General features: G+C 38.9%; 1 protein-coding gene across 4 annotated transcripts in view; it reads left to right on the top strand.

The window, feature by feature from the left end:
• SCAI (suppressor of cancer cell invasion) overlaps positions 1-27,987 on the top strand; it is a 143,459-nt gene that overhangs the window by 55,900 nt on the left and 59,572 nt on the right. For 2 of the 4 annotated variants that reach the window (XR_011533584.1, XM_070596466.1), the window contains exon 3: positions 19,033-19,164. Coding sequence is in view for 3 of the 4 variants with exons in the window: in XM_070596466.1 (XP_070452567.1) it covers positions 19,033-19,164 (132 nt within the window). In the remaining variant the exon portion in view is untranslated. Of the gene's footprint in view, positions 1-979; positions 1,080-19,032; positions 19,165-27,987 lie in introns of all 4 variants that reach the window. The other 2 variants (XM_070596467.1, XM_070596468.1) reach the window with 2 other exon arrangements.

Raw genomic sequence — 27,987 nt, 5'->3', positions numbered from 1 at the left:
CGAGTGCCATCAGAGATGGAGCAAATAGAAGATGTCAGAGAGTCATTTAATTCACCTGGTTGGCTATTTTGATTGCTATTGTCAAATTCTAGAATTGTTTCCCTCTTTTGGGAGAAAGAAATTCCAGCATGATACTTTTCTAAATCTCGGCCTAATAAATGAATAGGGACAAAGGAACTAAGGAGAAACGGACGAGTGTCTCTCAAAGGGCCTAAACAAAAGGGAATATGTTCAGAGGCAGGAAACTGTTGAGGTTTATTAGAGACCCCCACTATTTGAACCATTTTAGTGCTCCAAGGCAAGGGCTGCTGTGTGGCACTGAGATTGAGCACTAAGAATGTAGCTCCGGTGTCAGTAAGGACGGAGGGAGATTTATTCCCAATCTGGAGAGTTCTTTCTCCGAGCTGATTAAGAGGGAGGATTGGGAGGAGCCCCGTCGGTGGGAGTAGGAGGATATTGGAATGGCCGGCTAGAGGCCTGAAGGCGCCTGGAGTGCTTAGGGTTGTAAGAATCTTTTTTCCAATGCCCCTGGCTTTTTACAATAATAGCAGAAACCAGGAGGGTTTTGTTTTTGTTTAGGGGCCTCCATTTGTGGGAGTCGAAAATTAGGAATTTTGGTGGTCTTCCTTTTAGTTGAATCATCTAGGGTGTGAGCAAATTGATTTGCCAAATTCCATTCCATCCTGGTCCTTTTAACTCAAAGAAAGATCCCAGTTCAGCCTGTTAATAAACGTGGAGTTAAAGCCCAACCGAGTGGATTCAACATCTAAAGGAAGATCAGAATTTTCCTTAAACACAGTTTGGAGCCGATTGTAACAGTCATGAACAGAGTCTTTAAGTTTTTGTGTGCTAGCCGTCTGAATTTTGCTCCATTCAGCAGACTTAGGAAAAGCTACTGTAATTGCTCAGTGGAGTTCTCCAGCGTGTGTTCTAGCATTTTGCCAAAAGTTAGGGGTTTGTTTTTCTAAATCCCTTTCAGGATGTTCTCTTCGGGCAAGTTTCATCCAGTGTTGGGCCTGACCCTCACCAACAAGCACGTGGACTAACAGCGTGTGATGTAAATCTGAGAAACCAGGTTGGTAAGTTTGAACAACTGTGTTAAATTCTTCAGCAAACCTATGGGGGTCCTCCTTACTTTAGGGAAGTCTTTACTGTGGCTCACAATGCGGCCTTAGTCCAGGGAACATAAGAAGTTTGGGGTTTATTTGGATCCTCAGAAGACTTCTGCCACACGTCCAGGGACAAAGAAAATGAGGGAGGGAAAGAGAAGCCTCAGTAGATGTTTTGTTTTTCTTTAATTGTTTGTTTGCCTCAGTTAATCTAAAAATTGCATTTTGCAAAGAGACAATTTTAGAATGCTGTTAACATTGGAAGCCTCAAGATACCAATCGAAATAGGCATCCCATTCAGTTTTTCCAATTTTAGAGCCATGGCTGTCCAATTTAGTTTTGAGAAAAGTAAGTTTGGGGAGGTGGAAAGCTCCCCGTAATGGCCATCGGTGTTCTAAATTACGTTTGGTTAACTCAGTCCATTTAGTTAGAAATGTACATGAGGAGGGACCCCAGTTTTTAAATAGAAAACCAGCTGGGGTCCCTGAACAGTGGGGGGCACCCTCAAAGCATTTAGATGACTGGGATCTCATTTCTCGGAGGTTTTTCTCTAGAACAAAAGAAAAATTCCTAAACAGCCTGATTCCTTTGGAATGCTAGCACACTTCCAATAGAAATTATACCAAACGAGTACTCACAAAAAGGAAAACCCTTTCCAACAGAAAGGACGAAGGCTTTAGACAGAAAAGCCAAAGGCTTTATAAAAAAAAAAAATACTGATCTTGAATAAAGCCTGGAGAGCTCAAGACGCAAAGAGCCGAAGCTCACATCTAGGGTCAGTGAGGAAGGAGTGTGATCGACGGACTCAGTGGGTGTGACACCTGTTTGCTTGCCACCCTTGGAGTTGTTGGGGGTCTTCTCTAGATCCCACTTCCTTGGCACCAAGTAATGTTGTCTTAAAAAATGAAACAGCTAGTTATTTTACCAGCAAAATGGGTTTATTCGGGAATAGCAGAGGAGTTGCAATTCGGGACAAGCAAGCTATAGCAAAAACCATAGGCAAGTCCAGCAAACAAAGGAGAGCAACGTTACTTTACGGAGGAAAAGGAGGAAGTTGGGAGGGGTTGTTTTGAACAAAAGTCCATTGGAGGACAGCGAGAGTTCAGAGTGCTGATGGTTTCCCATTGGCTGGGCTTGTTGGGCAAGGAGAATTCTTACTGCTGGAGTCTGTAGATGACATGTTTCTTTTGAGGTCTGTAATTGATGTCCAGTGGCAGTAGATGAGGGCTTCGCCTTCTGGCCTCCCGACTCCACATTCAAGGAGATTTCCTTGATTCCTTTTCATAGTTTTTAGTGTACTCTGCATAGACCTTTGGCAGCGGCTGCTGCGGTCATCTTTGTGTGTGATTAAGAAGGAGAAGTCGTGTGCCCTGCTGTTTACATGCTGAGTAGGAGTGATGTCTTGTTGGTTGTGATTGAGGCTCTTGTCTGAATTTCTTGTTCTCTTTTGAGTTTTTGTGTTAGGAATAAACGGCTGTTTAAATTCAACTACATTGTACTTGACTGCTGCCTCTGTGGGTTTTCCGCCGGGGACAGTTTTTATGAATTGTTAGCTATAGGCTGCTTCAGGTCATGTTTCCTCCCGTCATTCTCCAGGGTACCTATTTTTGATGCTTTCCTTCATTTTGTATATTTTTGTGTTTCCTGCCCCATTAGTTTCATAAATAGATCTTGCATGAGTCTGGTTGATAGTCATCCTTTTTTGCTGACGGACTGACTAACTGCCTTTCTTCCCTTTCACTGCAGTGCTTTCTGTTAGGCTGTGTGCTATGTCTCAGTTGAAGAATTTGCATATTTGTTTGTGTTAGGTAAACATGTCTCTTTCTCCACATTTGGTTGGCAAAATGATATCTTTATAGTCTCCTGACCAGATGACCTTCTGGCTGTATGTATGTCACTGCTGCTCCATCCCCTTGCTCCTTTGGCTTCCTTTTCGTAAACTCTCTTTGCCCTCAATTCATTCAGTTGCTTTATACATTGAACAATGAGAAGTTTGGTGCGTATGCATTTCTCTTATAATTATTATAGCATGTAGTTTACGTTCAATCCCATGTTGGAATAAGTCAGAAAAATTATTTTCAGAAAATAATTTGTATATAATTCATGATAGCTTTATGCTGTCTTTGATAATGAAGATGCTTTGCACTCTCTTTGGTAAGGACCAGCTTTTTTTTTTTTTTTAAACATTTTATTTTTCCTTTTTCTCCCAAAGCCCCCTGGTACATAGTTGTGTATTTCTAGTTGTAGGTCCTTCTAGTTGTGGCATGTGGGATGCTTCCTCAGCATGGCCTGATGAGCAGTGCCATGTCTGCACCCAGGATCCGAACCAGTGAAACCCTGGGCCGCTGAAGTGGAGCGCGCGAACTTAACCACTCGGCCACGGGGCCGGCCCCAGGACCAGCTTTTGAGCACTGCCATTTGTTCATATTGTAGGAATGCCATCTGCACAGGGCAGTAGCTGCTTCTTCCTTTTATACTGAATATGACAAACCCATCGTCATCACCCCCCAAACACACACACATTCAGCATTTTTTGTACTTGATATTTTTCAGTTTATGCGTTTTTGAGTGCATCTATAACAGTTTTACAACTAATAATTTTAGAATAATTATAATTTACAGGGAAATTTTACATTCATTAGCTCATTTTATTGTCCAGTAGCGTTATGAGGTATCTGTTATTAATATTCCATTTTTATAGCTGAGAAAACATGTGTGACACTCTCTTATGTTGACGCTTAATTAGACAGCCGTTCTGTCTCTTTACATTACTTGTAAAAAATCTGAGTGCATAACAAAATGATCTCTTTTCAACTATGTGATTTCTATAAATACCTTCTCTTCTTTGTCAGAATTAATTTTTCTTATATTTTGGTTTCATTTCCTATGTACTTCTTTTCTCAGCCTGTTTCCGTTTTCTGATCACAGAGCCATTCCCTGTCTTTTTGAAACATCACTAAACTGCAGAGTAATAATGGTGGTGATATTATGCATTTTATAGTGTTTTCAGACTTCTTTCACACCTAAATCTTGTTCTGTCTTCACAACAGTTACCTGAGACAGGCAGGACAAGTGTAAATTACTTGTTTGTGAATTAAAAACCTGCAGCTCAAAGTGTTGGCTCAGGTTGTTTTGTTGTTTACCATCACGTAACTAGGAAGTGTCAGGAACAGGAACGCTTGGCTTCTGTCCTGGTCCAGGCCCTTCCCACTGCCGTAAGACTCTGCATTGTGCTCCCTGATAGAACCTAATACACCCTTGTATCATAGTCTCTCCAGGTTTCTTTCATACTTTCGGATTGCCAACCACTTACTCAGGATCGAATCCAGAGTACCAGTTTCTGTTGTTCCTTTGTCAAAAGACTTCCTGTAGAAAGGAGTTGTCAGCAAGACAGGTCAGTGATTTGCCAGATGCTCTATATCGAGCAGAACAAGTCTTTGAGCAGTTGTGCCCACTCGTTGCTCCTTTGCTTGTGTGCCCATCTGGTAACCTGTGTTGGGACTCTGCCGTCTGTAGATTGGTTTCCTAGGGCTGCGTAACAGATTACCACAAACAGCGGCTGAAAACAACCAGATTGGTGCTCCCACACTTAAGAGGCCAAAACTCCAAAATCAAGGTGTTGGCAGAGTTGATTCCCGTATAGAAGCTCAGAGGGAGAATCTGTTCCGTGTCTCTTCCCTAGCTTTTGGTGGTTGCCAGCAATCCTTGGCATTCCTTGGCTTACAGCTGCATGATTCCAATGTCTGTCTCCTTCTTCATATGGCTGTGTTCCCTCTGTGTGTCTTCCCAAGATGTTGTTCTCTCTATGTGTGTCTGTCTCTGCATCTCTTCTCGGCTTATAAGGACACTGGCCACGTTGGATTAAGGACTCACTGCATTTCAGTGTGACCCCGTGTTAACTTACTTCTTAATTACATCTGCAGATACCCTATTTCCAAATAAGGTCACATTCACAGGGATAAGGGGTTAGGACTTCAACATATTTTGTGGGGGGTGGGAGGGGAGGGACACAATTCAACCCACAACAATGTATGTCCTTTTCTTTCTGTCTACTTCTATTCTTTTTTTTTTTTTCAGAGTGAATAGGGGTTTGTTTATTTATTTAATTTTTGTTGAGTTAATGAGAGTTTACAATCATGTGAAATTTCAGTTGTACATTATTGTCTGTCAGTCGTGTTGTAGGTGCACCCCTTCACTCTTTGTGCCCCCCCCCCACCCCACCTTTCCCCTGATAGCCACTAATCTGTTCTCTTTGTCCACATTTTTAAGTTCCTTATATGAGTGGAGTCATACAGAGATTGTCCTTCTCTATCTGGCTTATTTCACTTAACATAATTCCCTCAAGGTCCATCCATGTTGTTGCAAATGAGACGATTTTGTTCTTTTTTACAGCTGAGTAGTATTCCATTGTGTATGTATACCACATCTTCTTTATCCAATCATCTGTTGATGGGCACTTAGGTTGCTTCCATGTCTTGGCTATTGTAAGTAATGGTCCAATGAACATTGGGGTGCATGGGACTTTTGGAATTGCTGACTTCAAGCTCTTTGGATAGATACCCAGTAGTGGGATAGCTGGATCATATGGTAATTCTATTTTTAATTTTTTGAGGAATCTCCATACTGTTTTCCACAGTGGCTGCACCAGTTTGCATTCCCACCAGCAGTGTATGAGGGTTCCTTTTTCTCCACAAGCTCTCCAACATTTGTTACTATTTCTTTTAGTTATTTTTGTCATTGTAATGGGTGTAAGGTGATATCTTAGTGTAGTTTTGATTTGCATTTCCCTGATGATCAGCGATGATCATCTTTTCATTTGCCTGTTGGCCATCTGTATATCTTCTTTGGAGAAATGTCTGTTCGTGTCTCCTGCCAATTTTTTGATCGGGTTGTTTGATTTTTTGTTGTTGAGTTGTGTGAGTTCTTTATATATTATGGATATTAAGCCTTTGTAGGATGTATGACTTGCAATTTTTTTTTCCCAGTTAGTGGGTTGTTTTTTTGTTTCAATCCTATTTTCCTTTGCCTTGAAGAAGCTCTTTAGTCTGATGAAGTCCCATTTGTTTATTCTTTCTGTTGTTTCCCTTGTCTGAGAAGACATGGTGTCCGAAAAGATCCTTTTAATGCTGATGTCAAAGAGTGTACTGCCTACATTTTCTTCTAGAAGGCTTATGGTTTCAGGTCTCACCTTTAGGTCTTTGATCCATTTTGAGTTTATTTTGGTGAATGGTGAAAAAGAATGGTCAATTTTCATTCCTTTACATGTTGCTTTCCAGTTTTCCCAGCACCATTTGTTGAAAAGACTTTCTTTTCTCCAATGTATGCCCTCAGCTCCTTTGTCAAAGATTAGCTGTCCATAGATGTATGGTTTTGTTTCTGGGCTTTCAATTCTGTTCCATTGATCTGTGCACCTGTTTTTGTACCAGTACCATGCTGTTTTGATTACTGTAGCTTTGTAGTATGTTTTGAAGGCAGGGATTATGATGCCTCCAGCTGTGTTCTTTTTTCTCAGGATTGCTTTAGCAATTCGGGGTCTTTTGTTGCCCCATATGAATTTTAGGATTCTTTGTTCTATTTCTGTAAAGAATGTCATTGGGCTTCTGATTGGGATGGCGTTGAATCTGTAGATTGCTTTAGGTAGAACGGACATTTTAACTATGTTTATTCTTCCAATCCATGTATATAGAATGTCTTTCCATCTGTATGTCGTCATCCATTTCTTTCAGAAAAGCCTTGTAATTTTCATTATATAGGTCTTTCACTTCCTTAGTTAAGTTCGCCCCGAGGTATTTTATTCCTTTTGTTGCAATTGTGAATGGCATTGTGTTCTTGAGTTCTTTTTCTGTTAGTTCGTTATTAGAGTATAGAAATGCAACTGATTTTTGTAAGTTGATTTTGTACCCTGCAACTATGCTGTAGGTGTTGATTACTTCTAAAGGTTTTCTAATGGATTCTTTGGGGTTTTCTATATATAAGATCATGTCGTCTGCAAACAGCAAGAGTTTTACTTCTTCCCTCCCTATTTGGGTTCCTTTTATTTCCTTTTCTTGCCTGATTGCTCTGGACAAAACCTCCAGTACTATGGTAAATAAGAGTGGTGATAGAGGGCATCCTTGTCTCATTCCTGTTCTCAGGGGGACGGTGCTCAGTTTTTGCCCATTGAGTATGATGTTGGCTGTGGGTTTGTCGTATATGGCCTTTATTATGTTGAGGTAGTTCCCTTCTATGCCCGTTTTCTTCAGAGTTTTTATCATAAATGGCTGTTGGATCTTGTCAAATGCTTTCTCTGCATCCATTGAGATGATCATGTGGTTTTTATTCCTCAATTTGTTGATGTGGTGTATCACATTGATTGATTTGCGGATGCTGAACCATCCCTGTGTCCCTGGTATGAATCCCACTTGATCATGATGTATGATCCTTTTGATGAATTGCTGAATTTGGGTTGCCAAAATTTTGTTGAGAATTTTTTTTTTTTTAAAGATTTTTTTTTTCCCTTTTTCTTCCCAAAGCCCCCTGGTACATAGTTGTATATTCTTCGTTGTGGGTCCTTCTAGTTGTGGCACGTGGGATGCTGCCTCAGCGTGATTTGATGAGCAGTGCCATGTCCGCGCCCAGGATATGAACCAACGAAACACTGGGCCGCCTGCAGCGGAGCGGGCGAACTTAACCACTTGGCCACGGGGCCAGCCCCATTGTTGAGAATTTTTGCATCTATGTTCATCAGAAGTATTGGCCTGTAGTTCTCCTTTTTCATGCTGTCCTTGTCAGGCTTTTGTATTAGTGTGATGTTGGCCTCATAGAATGTATTACGAAGTGTTCCATCCTCCCTAATTTTGTGGAATAGCCTGAAAAGGATAGGTATTAAATCCTCTCTGAAAGTTTGGTAGAATTCCCCAGGAAAGCCATCTGGTCCTGGGGTTTTATTCTTTGGGATGCTTTTGATTGCTGTTTCAATCTCTTTCCTTGTGATTGGTCTGTTCAAATTGTCTGCTTCTTCATGACTAAGCTTTGGGAGATTGTAGGAGTCCAAGAATTTATCCATTTCCTCTAGGTTATCCATTTTGTTGGCATATAGTTTTTCATAGTATTCTCTTATAATCCATTGTATTTCTGTGGAGTCTGTTGTTATTTCTCCTCTTTCACTTCTGATTTTGTTTATTTGCGCTCTCTCTCTTTTTTTCTTTGTAAGTCTGGCTAGGAGTTAGTCAATTTTATTTATCTTCTCAAAGAACCAGCTCTTTGTTTCATTGATCCTTTCTACTGCCTTTTTTGTTTCAATAGCGTTTATTTCTGCTCTGATTTTTATTATTTCTCTCTTTCTGCTGACTTTGGGCTTTGTTTGTTATTCTTTCTCTAATTCAGTTAGGTGTAGTTTAAGATTGCTTACTTGGGATTTTTCTTGTTTGTTAAGATGTGCCTGTATTGCAATGAATTTTCCTCTTAATACAGCTTTTGCTGTATCATTGGGTATGGCATCTTATCATTTTCATTTGTCTCCAGGTATTTTTTTATTTCTTCGTTAATTTCTTCAATGATCCATTGCTTGTTCAATAGAATATTGTTTAGTCTTCACATCTTTATGCCTTTCTCAGCTTTTTTCTTGTAATTAATTTCTAGCTTCATAGCATTATGATCAGAGAAGGTGCTTGTTATTATTTCAATTTTTTTAAATTTATAGAGGCTTGCCTTGTTTCCCAACATACGGTCTATCCTTGAGAATGTTCCATGCACACTTGAGAAGAATGTGTATTCTGTTGTTTTTGGATGAAGTGTTCTATATATGTCTATTAAGTCCAACTGTTTTATCTTTTCATTTAACTCCACTGTTTCCTTGTTGATTTTCTGTCTGGGTGATCTGTCCATTGATGTGAGTGGGGTGTTGAAGTCCCCTACTATTATTGTGTTATTTTTGATATCTTCTTTTAGGTTTGTTAATAGTTGCTTTATGAACATTGGTGCTCCTGTGTTGGGTGCATAGATATTTATAAGCGTTATTTCTTCTTGACAAAGTGTCCCTTTGATCATTATATATTGGCCCTCTATGTCTCTCTTTACCTGCCTTATCTTGAAATCTGTTTTGTCTGATATAACTATTGTGACACCTGCTTTCTTTTGTTTGCTATTAGCTTGGAGTATTGTCTTCCACCCCTTCACTCTGAGCCTGTGTTTGTCCTTGGAGCTGAGGTGTGTTTCCTGGAGGCAACAAATTGTTGGGTCTTGTTCTTTAATTCATTTTGCCACTCTGTGTCTTTTTATTGGAGAGTTCAATCCATTTACATCGAGGGTGATTATTGATGCCTGAAGGCTTAATGCTGTCATTCTGTCACTTGCTTTCTGGTTTTCCTGCATTTCCTTTGTTTCTTGTCCTGTGTGTTTTAGCCTACCCATTTAATACTGCAATTTCTTATGCTGGGTTTCTTAGATTTTTCCTTATTTATGTTTTGTGTCTCTGTTCTGTTTTTTAGTTTAGTGGCTACTCTGAAGTTTGTATTCAGAATCTCGTGTATAACATAGTCCATTTACTGGTGGTCTCTTACTTCCTTAGCCTAAACTGATTCAGTCCCTTTCCTCTTCCCCTCCTAAATTATTATTTTCCTCTCTTATTCCAACTTGTGTTGTGAGTTTGTGGTTAGAGTGATAGGATTGTCTTTGCTTTGGTGGATTCCTTCCCTTTATCCTAACGCTATAGTTGAATATTTGCTATCCTATTCCAATTCTATCTGTTTGTCTCTCTACTCTGTGTTTTGTGACCCCTTTCTCCCTTTTTTTCTTTTTTCAGGTATGAGGGCCTTCTTGAGGATTTCTTGTAGTGGAGGTCTTGTGGCTACGAATTCCCTTAGCTTTTGTTTGTCTGGAAATGATTTATTTTCTCCCTCTGAAGGATATTTTTGCTGGATAGAGTATTCTTGGCTGAACATTTTTATCCTTTAAGGTTTTGAATATGTCCTTCCAATCTCTGCTAGCTTGTAAGATTTCTGTAGAGAAATCTGCTGAAAGTCTGATAGGGCTTCCTTTGTAGGTTATTTTCTTCTGCCTTGCTGCCCTGAGTATTTTTTCTTTGTCATTCATTTTTGCCATTTTTACTACTATATGCCTTGCAGTAGCTCTTTTTACATTGACAAATCTAGGAGATCTGAAAGCTTCCTCCACACACATTTCTCTCTCAATCCCTAGATTTGGGAAGTTCTCTTCTATTATTTCGTTGAGCACACTTTCTGCTCTATTTTCCTTTTCCACGCCCTCAGGAATTCTGATGATTCCTAAGTTGTATTTTCTCATTGAATCTGCTATTTCTCGGAGATTTTCTTCATTTTTTAAAAAAATTCTTAGTTCTCTTTCTTTCTCTGGAACCATTCAGCCTATCTTCGATTATGCTAATTTGCTCCTCTATGGTGTCTACACAGGCATTCAGGGAATCTGTATTCTGTTTTATCTGATCCATTGTATTTTTCATCTCTAGTATTTCTTGTTGATTCTTCTTTATAGTTTCAATCTCTTTTGTGAAGTAATTCCAGACTCGTTGACTTGTTTCTCTATATTTCCCTGTACCTCACTGAATTTTTTGATGATAGCTATTCTGAATTCATTGTCACTTAGTTTACCTATTTCCAAGTCCTCATGACATACTTCTGTATTTTTACTCTTTTCCTTGTGGACTGGAGCTTTTATAAATTGCTGGATGGTAGAGGAGTGGTTTTTGCGCATAATACTATTTTTCAGTTGCAGTTACAGCTTGTCGCCACTAGATGGGGGTCGAGAGCCACACATTCTGAGCCCTCCGCCTTCAGCTGCGATGGTGGCGCGCAGTGCAGTTTGGGGGAGGATGGGCACTTTCGCTCCTGCGCAGACCTGGATTCTCTTCAGCTCTCACTCTCTGGTTTCCCGGGGCCCTGGCTTGCTGGGGCTCCCCCACGCGAAAGCTTTCCCCTGTTAGAGGGTTTCTGCTGCTCAGGCGGTGGGAGTCCTGGACGATCCCGCGGATGCGTGGCCCCTCCCCAGCTCCTTCCCACACCCACAGCAGCGATCCCAGTCTCTAGGGTAGGGAGCAAAGTTCTCTCCTACCTGGTTCCAGCTCCTCCGAGGGCGGCTCCAGCCTCTCTACGCTCCGTCATTTGGCTGCTGTGGGTCTCTCACAATCTCTGTGTTATTAAGATCTTTTGGTTGAAAAGCAGTTGCTCCTTTTGGTTGTAATTTGGAGGGGAGAGAGTCCCGGGGGTGAGCTCAATCTGCCATGTTGCTGACGTAACTAGTCTCTCTACTTCTATTCTTACCCATGTGCTATGCTTACAAATATGCTTCCCATAAATATCTATAGATCTGACCTTGCTTATAGATTCACACAACTATTTTTCCCACATAATTGATATAGATAGATACGTATATATTTCATTCATACATCTTAATTTACCATTTATCTTTTAGTAAACAAGTGAGATTGTGTTTGCTGCCTTATATTAAAATTTCAATTATCCATGATCTATTAATATTACCAACATTTGATACCATAACAACTATTTATATAATATGGACTTTGGCTTGTAGTTTTGCTTTTTTGTATTGCCTGTCTATGGTTTTGATGTCAAGGCTGTGTTAGCTTTATTAAAATGAATGTTGGGAGGAAAGTATATTCAATGTTTTGTGTCTTTTAAATGTTTGGTAAAACTTATTTGTAAAATCATCAGGGTTTGGTATTTTTCCTCCCTCTTCGTTTTTCCTTTCTGTTTTTCAACTCTTTTTATTCAGGAATAACACAATCAGAAAAATGTATAGATAATAAATGTGTAGGTCAATAAATTTTTGCAGTATTAACCCCAGGTCAAGAAATACAATATTACTAGCATCCCTCTTATTTCTTGCCTCCTCCCTAAAAGTAACCACTATCTTGATGAATCTATCAAATACTGTAATTCAGTTTTATCTGTTTTGTACTTTATGTATTGGAATCATGGCATGTATTCTTTTGGGTCTGCTTTGTTTTGCTCAACATTATGTTGAGTTTGTCCCTGTTGTTGCAGGGGTCTGTAGTGTGTTCATTTTCATTACACTACAGTATTCCACTTATGTATCCATTTCATTATTGTTAGATACTTTATTGCTTCCAGATTTTGGCAATTACAAATTTTACTTCTGTGAACATTCTTGTAAATGTCTTTTGGTGCATACATGTTGCATATCTGTTGGTATATAACTAGTTGCTGAATCCAAAGGGTATATTTTAGTAGATACTGCTAAATAGTTTTCTAGTAGTTCCTGTTGCTACACATTCTTCCAACACTTGGGATTGTTGGGTTTTTTAATCTTTGGGATAGTCTGGTAGGCATTTCATAGTATCTTATTTTGGCTTTTTTTTTGAGGAAGATTAGCCCTGAGCTAACATCCACCACCAATCCTCCTCTTTTTGCTGAGGAAGATTGGCCTTGAGCTAACATCCATGCCCATCTTCTCTATTTTATATGTGAGACACCTGCCACAGCATGGCTTGATAAACAGTGCATAGGTCCACACCTGGGATCGAAACCGGTGAACCCTGCGCCACGGAAGCAGAGCACGTGAACTTAATTGCTGCCCCAATGGGTTGGCCCCATCATTTTGGTTTGCATTTCTCTGATGACTAATGGAACTTAGCATCCTTTCATTTAGCTGCCTCCTTTTGCCTACTCCCTCTTTTTATGAGATTGTTTTTTTCTTACTGATCTGTAGTTCTTCATTTATTTTGGTTACAAGTCCTTTGTCAAAAATATATATTGCAAATATCTTCTTTTGCTCTATGCCTTGTCTTTTCACTTTCTTAATGGTGTCTTTTAATGAACATAATACTTGGTTTTTAAAATGTTCTAGTTTCTCCTTTATGAAGAGTACTTTGGAGACCTGTTTAAGAAATCATTTTTTTACCTCAGGGTCATGAAGATAGCCTCCTATATTATCATCTAAGAACTATTTTATTTTACCTTTTACATTTACATCTGAAGTCTACCTAGAATTTATTTTTGTGTGTAGTCTATGTAGGAATCAGGATTCATGTTTTTTCTTTTAATTTAGATATCTAGTTGACTCAGCCTTGGCTCTTTTTCTTTCTCTTTCTTTCTTTTTTATTTTTGATAAAACCATTTTTCTTCATTGCTTTACGCTGCCACCGTTGTCGTAAATTGTGTCTGTATACATGTGGGTTATTTCTCACACTCTCCATTCTGTTGTGTTGTCGTAAATTGTGTCCGTATACATGTGGGTTATTTCTCACACTCTCCATTCTGTTGTGTTGTCGTAAATTGTGTCCATATACATGTGGGTTATTTCTCACACTCTCCATTCTGTTGTGTTGTCGTAAATTGTGTCCGTATACATGTGGGTTGTTTCTCACACTCTCCATTCTGTTGTGTTGTCGTAAATTGTGTCCGTATACATGTGGGTTATTTCTCACACTCTCCATTCTGTTGTGTTGGTCCGTTTTTCTCTTCTACACCAATACCGCAGTCTTCAATCCTAGAGCTTAAAAAAGTCTCGAGATCCAGTGGAGTAAGTCCTCCCATCTTGCTCTTCTTCAAGATTGTTTTAGCTGCTTTGGCTCTTTGCATTTCCATGTAAATTATAGGATCAACTTGTCCATTTCTACAAACAAATCTATTGAGATTTTTGTTACATTGAATATATTGACCAATTTAGGGAGGATTGAGGTCTTTATAATTTTGAGGCTTCCAGTAAAAAAACATGGCATATTCTTAATTTTCTACAAGTCTTCTTTAATTTATCTCTCAGGGTTTTACAGTTTTCTGTGATGAGGTCTTGCACATCTACATTATATTTATTCCTAGTTACTTGATATTACTTGGTGCTGTTGTAAATGATATAGTTTTTTAGCTTTACTTTCTAATTATTTGTTCTTGGGGATATAGAAATACAGTTGATCTTTTTATATGCACCTTATCTCTAGCAACTTTGCTAAAACTCACTGATTAATTCTAATAATTTATCTGTAGGTTCTTCTGAAATTTCTATGGAAAGGCTCATGTCATCTATGAATAATGACAGTTTTATATCTGTTCAATAAAAATATAATCGAGTCACGTGTAATTTTAAATTTTCTAGTAGCCACGTTAAAAAGTAAAAAACAGGGGCTGGCCCTGTGGCCAAGTGGTTAAGTCTGTGCGCTCCGCTGCAGGCGGCCCAGTGTTTCGTTGGTTCGAATCCTGGGCACGGACATGGCACTGCTCATCAGGCCACGCTGAGGCAGCGTCCCACATGCCACAACTAGAAGGACCCACAACAAAGAATATACAGCTATGTACTGGGGGACTTTGGGGAGAAAAAGGAAAAGATAAAATCTTTTTTAAAAAAAAAGTAAAAAACAGATCAAATTAATTTTAATAATATATTTTATTTAACTAAATAACCAAAATATTATTTGAGCGTGTAACAATAGATTTTACATCTTTTTTTCATACTGAGTCTTCTAAATTTGGTGTATTTTATATTCACAACACATCTCAATTAAGAGTAGCTGTGTTTCAAGTGCTAAGTAGCCACATGTGGCTAATGGCTACAGTTATGGACAGTGTAGTTCTAGAGGGTGAGACAGCCCTTTTTTTTCTTAAACAAATAAGTGTTGTGTGCATAACTGTTTATGGAGTCACTGAAGAAGCCTCTACTGATTTGATCATATGTAAGTGCCAGGGAGAGATTAGATTTTCAAGGAAGGTTTTACTGAAAAGGTGTCATTTGAATAATATCTCAAACTACGAATATCACTTCACCAGGTGAAAGAAATAGATGAAGAGAATAATGTGTCAAGTTGTTATGTTATGTAAGAGTAGAATATGTTCGGAGATTTGCAGGTATTTCACTGTGTTTGGAGAATAGGGCATTGTGTGCTAGTGGTAGATGGGACTGGCTAGCCGTTCCTCACCACTTCCTGGTGTTATGAGCAATTTATCAGTAGTGATAGTTAACATGTTCCTTAAGATAAATTTCCAGAAGTGTAATTGCTGGGTCTGATAGAATGAATATATCCCCCCATGCATACAGTGAGTCTCACAGGTCTGAACTAATTTACACTGCCCCTAAAAATTTGCTCATTTCAGTGCATATTCAACTGCTTTACTTAGTGTATTTTTAATGTGCTAGCTTTGTTGTATTTGGTTTGTATTTTGTTGATTACTGGTGAGGTTTAATTTTTTTTTTCTTATTAACATTGGTACATTGCTACTATGTAGTTCTCAGACCCCGTTCAGGCTTTACCAGTTGTCCCAGTGGCGTCCTTTACAGCAGAAAGGTCCCGCTCAGAACCAGGCATTGCACCTCCGTCTTCCCTTTTCTTTGGAGGAGCATCACTGACATTTTTGACCTTGACATTTTTGGAGATTTCAGGTTGGTTATTTTGTAGAACATCTCCCAATTTGGTTTTGTCTGTTTCCTCGTGATTAGACTCAAGTTAGGGCTCTCTGGCAGGAACGTCACCTCTCATTGCATCCTGTCAGGTGGTCCAGGACTGTGATTTGTCCGACTGCTAACGCTGTTCACTTTGATCACTTGGTCAAGGTGGTGTCCGCCAGGTTTTACTGCTGCAAAGTTATTTTTTCCTTTTGGAATTAATGTGTATTTTGTGGGGAAGTACTCTGAAACTCTCCCATTCACTATCAAACTTTCCATTTATTCATTATTTATTCATGTCAGTATTGTTTCAAAAATATTTATTTTATTCAAAATAAGAACCATTTATTCAAATTAAGAACGTAACCATTTTACTAGTATTATTTGTTTTGATGCTGAAATTATCTCCACTTTGGTCAGTGGAAGCTTCAGGCTGGGCTTATGTCCTTTTTTTTTTGATGCTTAATTTTATTTTTTTCCAGTTTTATTGAGATATTATTGACATATAACATTATATTGGTTTTAGGTGTACAACATAATGATTTGACGTATGTATATATTGCAAAATGATTACCACAATAAGTTTAGTTAACATCCATCATTTCACATAGTTAAGAATTTTTTTTCTTATGATGAGTACTTTTAAGATCTGCTTTCTTAGCAACTTTCAAATATACAATACAGTGTTGTTAACTGTAGTCCCCATCCTGTACATTACATCCCCAAAATTTATTTATCTTATAACTAGAAGTTTGTACCCTTTGGCCACCTTCATTCTTTTCTGCCAAGCCTCATCCCCACCTCCAGCAACCACCAATCTGTTCTGTTTCTATGAGTTTGGTTTTTTTTAGATTCCACATATAAGTTACTGTCTGGCTTATTTCACTTTGCACAATGCCCTCAAGGTCTGTGCTGCAGATGGCAGGATTTCCCCCTTTTTATGACTGAATAATATTCCATTGTGTATATATAGCACATTTTCTTTATCATTCATCTATTAATAGACACTTAGGTCCTACGTCTCTTTGACATGTCTGTCTCATTCTTTGAGCACTTTTTTGCTCCCTGGCACAGGATATTCCATATTCATCTTGTACTTTTTCTGCCCCAGTGCTGTAATTAGCTAGTTACAATTCTCCAAGGAGTTCTGGTTCCCTTTATTGGAGAATGGTATTAGAAGCCAAGATTTGAGTGCTAGGTCTGTTCATACCCTTGGAGAGTGGACGTGGTCACTGCTCCAAGGCCCGCTCAGTAGACAGATTTACAGAGCTAGGGAGTATGTATGTATGTGCTTATGTATACACACACACATCTCTGACACATTTATGTCTATATTTTAAAAATCCATTAGTTCATCGTACCTCCAGTTTCAATGCACAGGGTTCATTCTAACCTTTTTCCTTTCCTTGTTTGTGTCTCCCTTTTGTACAGAGAGAGCTGGGTCCCAGTGTCCTTAATAAATTTTCTTATTTGATGAATCCTCCTAGATATGACAAATCTCCTATTGCTGCCTCTGAACCCTTCCATGTGGAGATGCCCTCCCCACCCTGCTGAGGCTCTCACTCCTGCCAGTTCTCCTCGCTCAAGATGCCCTCCTCACCTCACTCGAGCTCCAGCATCCAGAGCAAGCTGGCCCTTTGTGTGGGCGTGACCGGGCTGCTCCCAGTTGGCGCTCTGGTGCCCGTGCAGGGTGCCCTCTGTGACTGTGACTGCAGGACTGGTTGCTCAGGAGCGGGGGAGGCCTTCTCTGGAAGTCTTCAGTTTCACTTTAATGTTTCTAGCTAGGGGATTCTTTCTCTTTTTTTGATGTTCTTTGAGCCGTTTAGTTTGAGGTCTTACATTTTCTCTAATTCTGGGAAGTTTACAGAAGTTTATTTCTGCAAATATTTCATCACCCTTACGTATTTTTTTCTCTCCTTCTATGTATGCTATTATGTGGATGTTGATTTCCTTCCCTTCTCTGTTCTGTGTGTCTTGAGTTTTCCTTTGTGTATTTTCTCTCTTTCTCATGTCTTTTGGGAGAGTACTTTAAAAGTACTCTTTTGGAAGACTGATATTTTGGCTTATTAATTTGCTCAGCTGTATCCTTTCTGCTCTTCAATTCATCCACCTATTAGATTTATTTCAATGATTTATGTTCTTCATACCCAGATTTTTATTTGCTTCATTATGGCATTTTCTTCCGGCTTTATTTCTAATATCCTTCCTTATTGAATTTGTTTATTTTAAACTTTTATTTTCTCTTTTTCTCCTGTCAACTCCTCTGCCCTGGGGCTATGAGCCACCTTGGCACATGAGGTACATGAGGCGAGGTGGAGAAAGCTGTAGTCGGGTTTGTGCCTCCCCTGCTGGGTTTAGAGAATCAAGGTGGGGGTTGGATGGGGAGAGGCCTTACGAGGGTCAGTACCATGTGAAACCCCTTCCAAGGCTCAAGGCTTCTCAAGGTCTGTTTCCCTCTGTTAAAAACCCTAGCCCATCATGGAGTGCAGAAAGAGATGGTGGGAAGCGGGACCAAGTGAACATGCAGGGACCACCCAGTGCCTTGCATGCGTGTTGGAAACCACTTCCTCACCGGCTGGCTCCAGTGCCACCCATGTGTTACCCCAGAGCCCCTTGACAGTTCTAGTCTTGCTGACAGTTTTCCTGCCTTGCACCTGCAATTGCCTGTTCAAGACAATGTTGAAGAGAAAAATATTTACCAAAATAACTACAACACACCCTAACTCCCATCTCTGGTATCTGACCCTTGTCTCTTCTGCCTATTTTTTCACCCTACACTGGGACTAAATTTCCCTATGTTGTCCCAGGGATTTCTGTCCATGTGTACACACAAATGAATTTTTTTTGTTTAGTGTAAGTTTATAGTATACTGTATACTGTCCAGCAACTTGCTTTTTTTTAAATGGCTGATTGACATGATTGATTACACATGAAGATAGTTTGGATTCGATAAAATATAGCTTTAAAATATGTGTGTGATTTTTATATCCCTTTTATACTGTGTCCCCATATTATTGCCTTATCATCTTAATGTAATTCTAAGTTAGAGATAGGGTAGAATGCAGTCGTCAGTGTTCTGTGAAGTACTTAACCATTACCTTCTTTGGTTCTTTTAGGTTGTTAGCAATTTTTAAATATTACGATACTGAAATAAATATCTTTATGGATAAAGTGTTTTCCATTTGTAGGATCATTTTCCAGGATGGATTTACAGAGTGGATCAAATAGATAAATAGGTTAAAAAGATCAATGTGTTTGATTCTTAACCACGTAGAGGAGTGCCTGGAACATGATAGGCATTCAAATACCGTCTATTGGATAAGAGAATCTGATAAAAATTTCTTTCCAATTTGGATGTACCAATTTTCAGTCCCACTGACAATGTGAAATTGTCTATTCTCCCATATCATCTTATGTTTAAATTATTTTGATGATTTGATTGTAATCAGAATAATTCCCTATCCATCTTGGAAAAATGCTATCAGATGATATGACTAAGGTCTATTTCTCTTTTTATTTTCACCTACTTGGTAAATGGACACATGTTTTCTTACAGGACTGAATTTGCTCTTAAAGAAATCATGTCCTCTGGAGGTGCTGAAGATGACATCCCACAGGGAGAGAGGAAAACAGTTACAGATTTTTGTTATCTTCTGGATAAATCTAAGCAGCTGTTCAATGGGTTAAGGTTAGTGGACTCTTGATGCCTTAAACTTTTCTCTAGTTCTGTATTTACCCCCTTGGCTGATGTGTGGTAAGTTTCTGAATGTTATGGATAGAATATTATATAAATATCTCTGCTAGAAGCCATCATCCTTTTTTTCTTTGACACAGTTTCTTCATTCTCAGATGAAAAAACAATAGGAAAAGAGGATGACATACTGTTTTACTCAAGTTGGGAAGAGCTATTTTGTTAGATGGTTTTATATATATTTCTCCACATTATACCCTATTTACATCTGATTTTACACACTGGGGTATTGAGCACTAGGGAGACTAGGAATGCATGTGCAAGAGAATGTGTGGCCTCGCTCCTGTTGCTTTTTTGTACACTTATGTGCTAGTTTCTTTTATTCTCTCTTTCTTTTTCTTAGGATAAATTATCTGTTGACTAAAGGAATGATGGAGTGTTCTAGACAGTGTTATTTTTACTTTAGTTGTGTGTGTCCTGAGCGAACTGGTAGCAATGCTACATATACTTTTGCCAAAATGTGTCTTTGATTTTGTATTCTTGTGTGTGGTAGGTAATAATTTTGTACCATTTTGTTTTATTTAAATGATTTAGCTGGTATTTCAGTTCTTGAGATTCTTAGGATATTGACTTCAGCCCTAAAGCTTCCTTAGTTTAGTTTCAGTCATAAATACATTCATGCAATAGGTAAAATACTAAGGATAAATAGGTTTAATTTTTCAAATTTTGTGTAGGAGTGAATTATTGTCAAGATAGTAAGTTATTTTTAATTTACAGTTTACTTCTGGGTAAAAATGCAGTCTTTGGGGCTGGCCCCGTGGTTGAGTGGTTAGGTTCCTGCGCTCTGCTGCAGGCAGCCCAATGTTTCCTTGGTTCAGGTCCTGGGCGCGGTCATGGCACTGCTCGTCGGGCCACGCTGAGGCAGCGTCCCACATGCCACAACTAGAGGGACCCACAACTAAGAATATACAACTATGTACCGAGGGGCTTTGGGGAGACAAAGGAAAACAAGAAAATCTTAAAAAAAAAAAATGCAGTCTTTCTCTCATGTTTTAAAATTGTATTCTCATATGTTTTGTAATTGTATTGTACATCGCTAGGTTCTGAACGGTGTTGACAGTTTATTTTTAAAGAGGTTAATATATCTTTTTTAAAAAGTTTACTATTATAAAAATAATACAGGTCATCAAATGAATCCTCCATGACCGCTCTTTCTAAAGCTGTGCTGTCAGTCACTCTCTTAGCCCTCTATTCATTCCATTTTCTTCATAAAACTCATCACTCTTTCAAATGATCTGATGTTTGCTTATGCTGTCTTCCTACATTAAAGTGAAATGCCCTAAGAGCAGGGCTCTGCTTGTCGCTGTTTCTTTAGTACCTAAGCCACAGTCTTGCGCATTGCGGGTGCTTCATAAACATTTGTTGAATGCAGGATTCCAAAGACAGTGTTCTTACTCCTGCAGTCTGCTGCTTCCTGATTTGTGCTACACAGATATCTTTGAGATCGGCTTTTTCTTTTGCTTTATAGATTAATTGCATCTTTTTAAAGAATTGTTTTCTTTCACTATTATAATTCAAAAAATGACCCCAGTATGCCGAGATTTTGTCTTTTTTTCCCTAGACTGTTGTAAACCATTTAAATTGCATACTTAGACTTTTTCTTTTTCCCCTCCCCAAAGCCCCCCAAGACATAGTTGTATATTCTTAGTTGTGGGTCCTTCTAGTTGTGGCATGTGGGACGCCACCTCAGCATGGCTTGACAAGTGGTACCATGTCCACACCCAGAATTCGAACCGACAGAACACTGGGCTGCCTGCAGTGGAGCACACGAACTTAACCACTCGGCCACGGGGCCAGCCCCGCATACTTAGACTTCTTTTCTTTGTTCTCCAGTATTATCCAGGTATATCTTATTTATTCAGTATTTACTTGGCCCTCAGTATGTGCCACATTCTGTATTGAGTACAGATAGTTCAAAGATAAAAGGAACAGTCCCTGCCCTCAAATACTCTGAAGAAATTATGAGAATACAAACCCATGGCCGCCTTCTACTCACTGCTAGCCTCAGATTTAGCATCTCTCTTAAGCAAATTTCCCACACATCTTCGTGTGCCTGTTAAAATTATGGCAAATAAAAAGGTTAAATCGATGGTAGACTTAAAGACTAAGAAAGCATTTAAATTTCTTTTTTTGCGGAAGACTAGCCCTGAGTTATCGTCTGCCACCAATCCTCCTCTTTTTGCTGAGGAAGACTGGCCCTGAGCTAACGTCTGTGCTCATCTTCTTCCATTTTATATGTGGGATACTGTGCACACTCGGGATCTGAACCTGCGAAGCCCGGGCCACCAAAGCAGAACATGTGAACTTAACCTCTGTGCCACTGGGCTGGCCCAGCATTTAAAATTTTGCATGAAAATCCCTACAGTAGCTTCTGGCATTTGGCTCCCAAACTCCTTTATTATCAACTCTTAAAACATTATCACAGTTATAATTCTGACTCCTTCTTCTTCTCCTCCTTCCCTTCCTCCTCCCGCTCTGATTTATGGAGCTATATTTCGTACAATAAAAATTCACCCATTCCATGGGGGCTGGCCCCGTGGCCGAGTGGTTAAGTTCGTGTGCTCTGCTGCGGCAGCCCAGGGTTTCACCAGTTTGGATCCTGGGTGCGGACATGGCACCGCTCATCAAGCCATGCTGAGGCGGCATCCCACATGCCACAACTAGAAGGACCCACAACTAAGAATATACAACTGTGTATCAGGGGGCTTTGGGGAGGGAAAAAAAAAGTCTAAGTATGCAATTTAAACAGTTTGGGGAGAAAAAGGAAAAAAGAAGTTCACCCATTCCAAATTTTACAATTATATGGTTTTGTGTATTTATGTAATTGTGCAACTGTCACCACCATCTAACTTTAGAACATTTTAATCACCCCTAAAAGAAACCCCACACCAATTAGCAGTGACTCTCCATCCACCGCAGTCTCTAACTCCTACTTTCTGTCTGTATGGATTTACCTATTTTGGGCATTTCATATAAATGGAATCATACAATATGCAGTCTTTTGTGACTGGCTTCTTTAACTCAGCATAATGTTTTTGAGGTTCATCTATGTAGTAATATGTATCAATACTTTGTTCTTTTTATTACAGATTTATATTCCATTGTACGAGTTTACCACATTTTGTTTATCTAATCATCAGTTGATGGACATTTTAGTTATTTTGCACTTTTTGGCTGTTATGACTAATACTACTGTGAACATCTGTGTACAAGGTTTTCTATGGACGTATGTTTTCAGTTCTCCTGAGTATATACCTAAGAGTGAAATTGCTGGGTCATATGGGACTCCATGTTTAACCTTTTGAGGAACTTCCAGACTGTTTTTCACAGAGGCTGCATCAGCTGTCTATGAGGATTCCGGTTTCTCCACATCCTCACCAACACTTGTTATTGTCTGTCTTTTTGATGATAGCCATCCTAGTGTGTGTGAAGTGGTATCTCATTGTGGTTTTGATTTGCATTTTCCTAATGATTAATGATGTTGAGCATCTTTTCATGTGCTTTTTGGCCATTTTTATGTCTTTGTTGGAGAAATGTCTATTCTAATCCTTTGATCTTTTTTTTTAATTTTAAGATTTTATTTTTCCTTTTTCTCCCAAAGCCCCCCAGTACACAGTTGTGTATTTTTACTTGTGGGTCCTTCTAGTTGTAGCATGTGGGATGCTGCCTCAGCACGGCCTGATGAGCAGTGCCGTGTCCGTGCCCAGGATTCAAACTGGCAAAACCCTTGGCCGCCGAATCGGAGCACGTGAACTTAACCACTAGGCCACGGGGCCGGCCCCTGATCATTTTTCAAATTGAGTTATTTATCTTTTTATTTTTAACCTGTAGTTGTCCCCCATATATTCTGGATACAAGTCTCTTGTACGATGTAATGATTTGCAAGTATATACTTTCCCTTTGTGTGGGCTGCCTCTTCACTTTCTTGATGGTGTCCTTTGAAGCACAAAAGCTTTGAATTTTAAGAAAATCCAACTGGTCATTCTTCTCTTTTATCATTTGTGCTTTTGGTGTTGTAGCTAAGAAATCATTGCCTAACCTGAGGTCACCAAGAGGTACTCCTATGTTTTCTTCTAATAGTTTTATGGTTTTAGCTCTTACATTTAAGTCTATGAATGATTTTGAGTTAATTTTTGTGCATAGTGTGAGATCTTAGGCGTTTTTTAATCAGAAAAAATTTTTTCAGTTGTTGTATTTCCTTCAGTTTTTTCTTTCTTTCTTGTTCCTTGTTTATACTTGTGATGCTTAGATTGAATATTCAATCTAAATCCTTTGCTCTCTTGTGATTTTCATCTCTATTCTTTTTCTCAGCATTTTCAGAAAATATCTCAAAGCGTATGCCAGATATGTTTCATCTTGTCATTTCATATCAGCACTTTTTGTTCTGCTTTTTTTAAAACTAGGTATTATGTATTTGACCCACAGTATACTAGCTTCTCTATATATTTAAAGAAGACATACACTAGAAATTTTGACGTGTTTGTAAATGGAATTGACACTTTTTCATTGAGTATGTCTGAGAAGCACATTGAATTTATCAGTGGTGTTTCTCTCCTTAAAGAGGAATTATTTCCCTAATTCGATTTTGAGCTGAAAGTGAATCACAGAGCTCAAGTCGTCTCCTGCTGAAGACTCTCCACTGGGCTGAAATCCCCCTGCAGCTCCTGTAACGGTCACAATAACAACCCGTTTCCGCACGCCATTCTATGGCTTGTAAACCACTTCCGGGTACATCTTCATCCTTTGGCCATAGGATGGCAGTATGTAGTCCCCAAAACACCTGTTGCCTGAAAATGAATTGTTTTATTTCACCTTCTTTTTGAAATGTTGTTTTGGTTGTGTAAATATATTTTACCAGCTCAAGTGTGTTCTCATTTTGATCCTTTGTTTTAAAGCGCTATTTTAACGATCACACAGATTTTATTTTTAAAGTAATTGCAGAGTAAAATTGTATCTAAGGGAATAGTAGGAAACCCTAATACATGGAGAAGTTGTGTGAGATCTGATCTGTAAGACTGTTCATTCCCTGTTGGAGAAATTCATTATAATGTGCTTGGGATACCTGTTTCAGTTCAGTTCGTGAGCATTTAAAACTATATAGGGTTCAAGAATTCTTTTCATACAACTCATTAACAACAAAACCAAGCATCTTGATTAAAAAATGGACAGAAAATCTGAGTAGACATTTTTCCAGAGAAGACATGCAGATGGCCAAGAGGTACGTGAAAACATTCTCAACATCACTAATCATCAGGGAAATGCAAATCAGGGAAATGCAAATCAAAACCACGAGGAGATATCACCTCACACCTGTTAGAATGGCTATTAACAGAAAGATAAGAAATAATAAGTCTTGGCGAGAATGTGGAGAAGAGGGAACTCTTGTGCACTGTTGGTGGGAATATAAATTGGTACAACCACTACGGAAAATAGTATGGAAGTTCCTCAAAAAATTAAAAATAGAACTACGATAGGAGCCAGCAATTCCACATCTGGGCGTTCATCTAAAGAACATGAAAACACTAACTCAAAAAGATGTCTGCTCCCCCATGTTCATTGCGGCATCATGTACAGCAGCCAAGACGCGGAAACGATGGGCGTGTCCACTGGTGAGTGAGTGGATAGAGAAAACGTGGCATGTATATACAATGGAATATTTTTCAGCAGTAAAAAAAGAGGGAAATCTTGCCATTTGCTACAACATGGATGGACCTTGAGGGCATTATGCTGTGTGAAATTAGTCAGATAGAGAAAGCAAATACTGTATGATCTCACTTTATGTGGACTCTAAAAACAACCTCCCCCCCCCCCCCGAAAAAAAAGCCATGGGCTTATGGTTACATAGAACAGATTGGTGGTTGCAAGAGGCAGGGGAGTGGGTGAAGTGGGTTAAAAAGTACAGACTTCCAGCTATAAAATAAAGAAGTCATGGGGATGTAATATACAGCATGGTGACTATAGTTAATAATACTGTATCATATATTTGAAAGTTGCTAAGAAAGTAGACGTTAAAATTTCTCATCACAAGAAAAAAATATTTGTAACTATATATGCTGATGGGTGTTAACTAGACTTATTGTGGTGATCATTTTGCAGTGTATACAAATATTGAATCATTATGTTTGTTACATCTGAAACTAATATAATGTTATATGTCAATTATAGCTTAATAAAAAAGATTAATTCTTTGACTCTCATTCTCTAAAATATTCGGTAGATAAAAACACAGGCCTCACCGCCTTGAAATTTCCCTTCTTCATTTGTGAAGTCAGTAATTCTGTCCGTGCAGATGTGTAACTTGCAGATGTCATAAATCGCTATCTGGAAAGCAGTATTTGCTATACTGATATATTGATTATTTCCCCGATGTGGAGTCATACCTTTCTAAAGTGCTGTTTTAAAATTTGACAATACTAATAATGAGAAATTTTGACCTAGAAAAGTGGTTAAGAAAATCCACCAGGGATTTATTTTCAGTGTTGTGTGTGAAGGTCCTCTTCAATTTAAACAAGCCTTAATTATTTCTATCAAAAAAACCAGATTTATGGCGAGTAAAGTTTGTATATTCTCTGAATGCTTCTGGGTTTTTGTTTGAGAGGAATGTGGCCAGTGGCAGTGCAAGTCTTATAGTTTACTGAGAGATTAGTACTCTGACTCTCTTCATTTTTCTTTTCAGTTTTAAGGAAAATTCATTTTATAAACATACACACATGGAATAATATAGAACTGTTAAAATGATCTTGGCAGAGATATAAATGAAAAGTTGCCCATGACATATGTTTAAATGAAAAAGAGAAATTTTAAAAACATTATGTTTTGGGTGATCTTGTTTTATCAAAACTTGTGTGTTAAGTTTATGTCCTGTGTGCCACGTTAACTCTTGGTGGGACCGTTGCTCTTAGTGTCCTGTGTGGTCTCTTTCCTCTGAGAGGCTGATTTTCTCCCAGTGTCCGGTGCAGATGAGTATCTGTATTTTCTGTGCTTGTTTATATAAATGAGAGTGTTTCGTTGGGTACTAGGCCTTGATCGTAAAGTGATTGGAACAGCTCTGTTTATCAGTTCTGTAGGTCTGTGTTGGAGTTCCTCACAGTGGTGGGTTGGAGGGCGTGTGGCATTCTTCTCCACACTACTCTCCCATTCCCTCTCTGAAGAAGCTCTTTGAGTTACGTGAATTAAACCCCTCTCTGTGTTGATATAGTTTTGAGCATTTCTTTTGAAATAGAGAAGAGATTTCTTTGAGAATAATTAAAAGGAGGTTTTTTTGGTTGTCTATTCCCCACACCCCTGCCTCTTATATGTGTTGGTCTGAATAGAAAACAGGATCACAGTGGTTATAGAGAACAAGAAATACATCAGTAGTGGTTCTGGACCAGCTTTGGAACTTGGGGAAATGGGTGAGTGGGAATCTGGCTGGAAGAGCAGCAGCTTTTAACCTTGAGACCTTCATTCTGGCATTCCTTTCACTGTTCGTGCTCATCTTTTGACTAGCTCTTCTTTTTCTTTCTTCACTTCATGAACTGGTTATTAAATTTATTGTTGAAGTATAATATGCTTGCAGAGAAGTACACATATAAGTGTATTTTTTACAAACTGAACATATCCAAGTGGCTCGAACTTGGATAAAGAAACAGAACATACAAGACCTCAGCAACCCCCTTGTGTTCCCTCTCGCTTGGACCTTTTAACTCACTAGGAGCAGAATGAAAAAGTGCGTTGCAGTGCATGAAAGGCTTCAGATTTTCTATATAACGTCTCACTTGGGATATAGTAAATTCTCTTTTTACTCTTGAAGGTGTGTCTTTCCACCTTATATTAAGCCATTCATCCAAGTTGTCAGAGCCTTTTCATTTTCCTGGCTGTGAATATCTTAACAGAGTATTTGTCTTGACTGAAAATACCTTCTTATAATATGTGCATGATAAATAAGCTCTCATTTCTACTCACTGTGTAAGAAAACATAGTCCAGAGAGTGAGAAATGGATAAAATGAATGGTGTTTTGCTTCTAATAGCTTTCGCATGTAGTTACAGTAGTAATGAAGTGAGAATAATGTTAGAAATAGCTTTGAATACTGTCAGAAAATGATCAAAAGCCCAAGTGCTTGCAGGATTCTGGTTACCATGGTGACTGAGGCTGCCGATGCAGAGTGGAATACTTCGTGGGATTGTATAATGCACCATCTTGAGACATGTATTTGAGATACACAGCTGTGTCCACCAGTGATATCCATGACTTTTGGTGCTTGAAACAGCAGGGCCTCCAAATCACTAATTATTTGACCCCAGAGGAGCAAGTACACCAAAGCAAAATAAGCATCGGAGGCTGTAAATATATATATATATTTATAAAGAAGTGCATCAAAGTGAAGTGTAATGGTCTTAAATAAAAATAATTGCCAAAATTATTTTCTTTAAATATGCTTTTAATATTCAAATTAAAGAAGAAATCATCCACAGTGTTTCCTTTAAAAGCCTATTTTTAGGTTGCCCTGGTTCCTGAATGGGAAAGGATAACTGAGAAATTAACAGTTTATTCCATTGTCCCCTTCCTCCCCTTTCCTGCCCTCTCCTTCCTCTTTCTTCTCATCTCCCTTTTCTTCCCCTCCCACTTCCCTCTCCTCCTTCTTCAAAAAATTAATGCTGGGGCCGGCCTCGTGGCCGAGTGGTTAAGTTCGAGTGCTCCGCTTCGGTGGCCCAGGGTTCAGATCCTGGGTGTGGACATGGCACCGCTCATTAGGCCATGTTGAGGTGGCGTCCCACAT

The sequence above is a fragment of the Equus przewalskii genome, chromosome 26 (genome assembly GCF_037783145.1).
Source record: "Equus przewalskii isolate Varuska chromosome 26, EquPr2, whole genome shotgun sequence".
Taxonomy (NCBI): Eukaryota; Metazoa; Chordata; class Mammalia; order Perissodactyla; family Equidae; genus Equus; species Equus przewalskii.
Note: the sequence above shows the minus strand (reverse complement) of the source record. Positions and strands in the feature narration are given on the sequence as shown.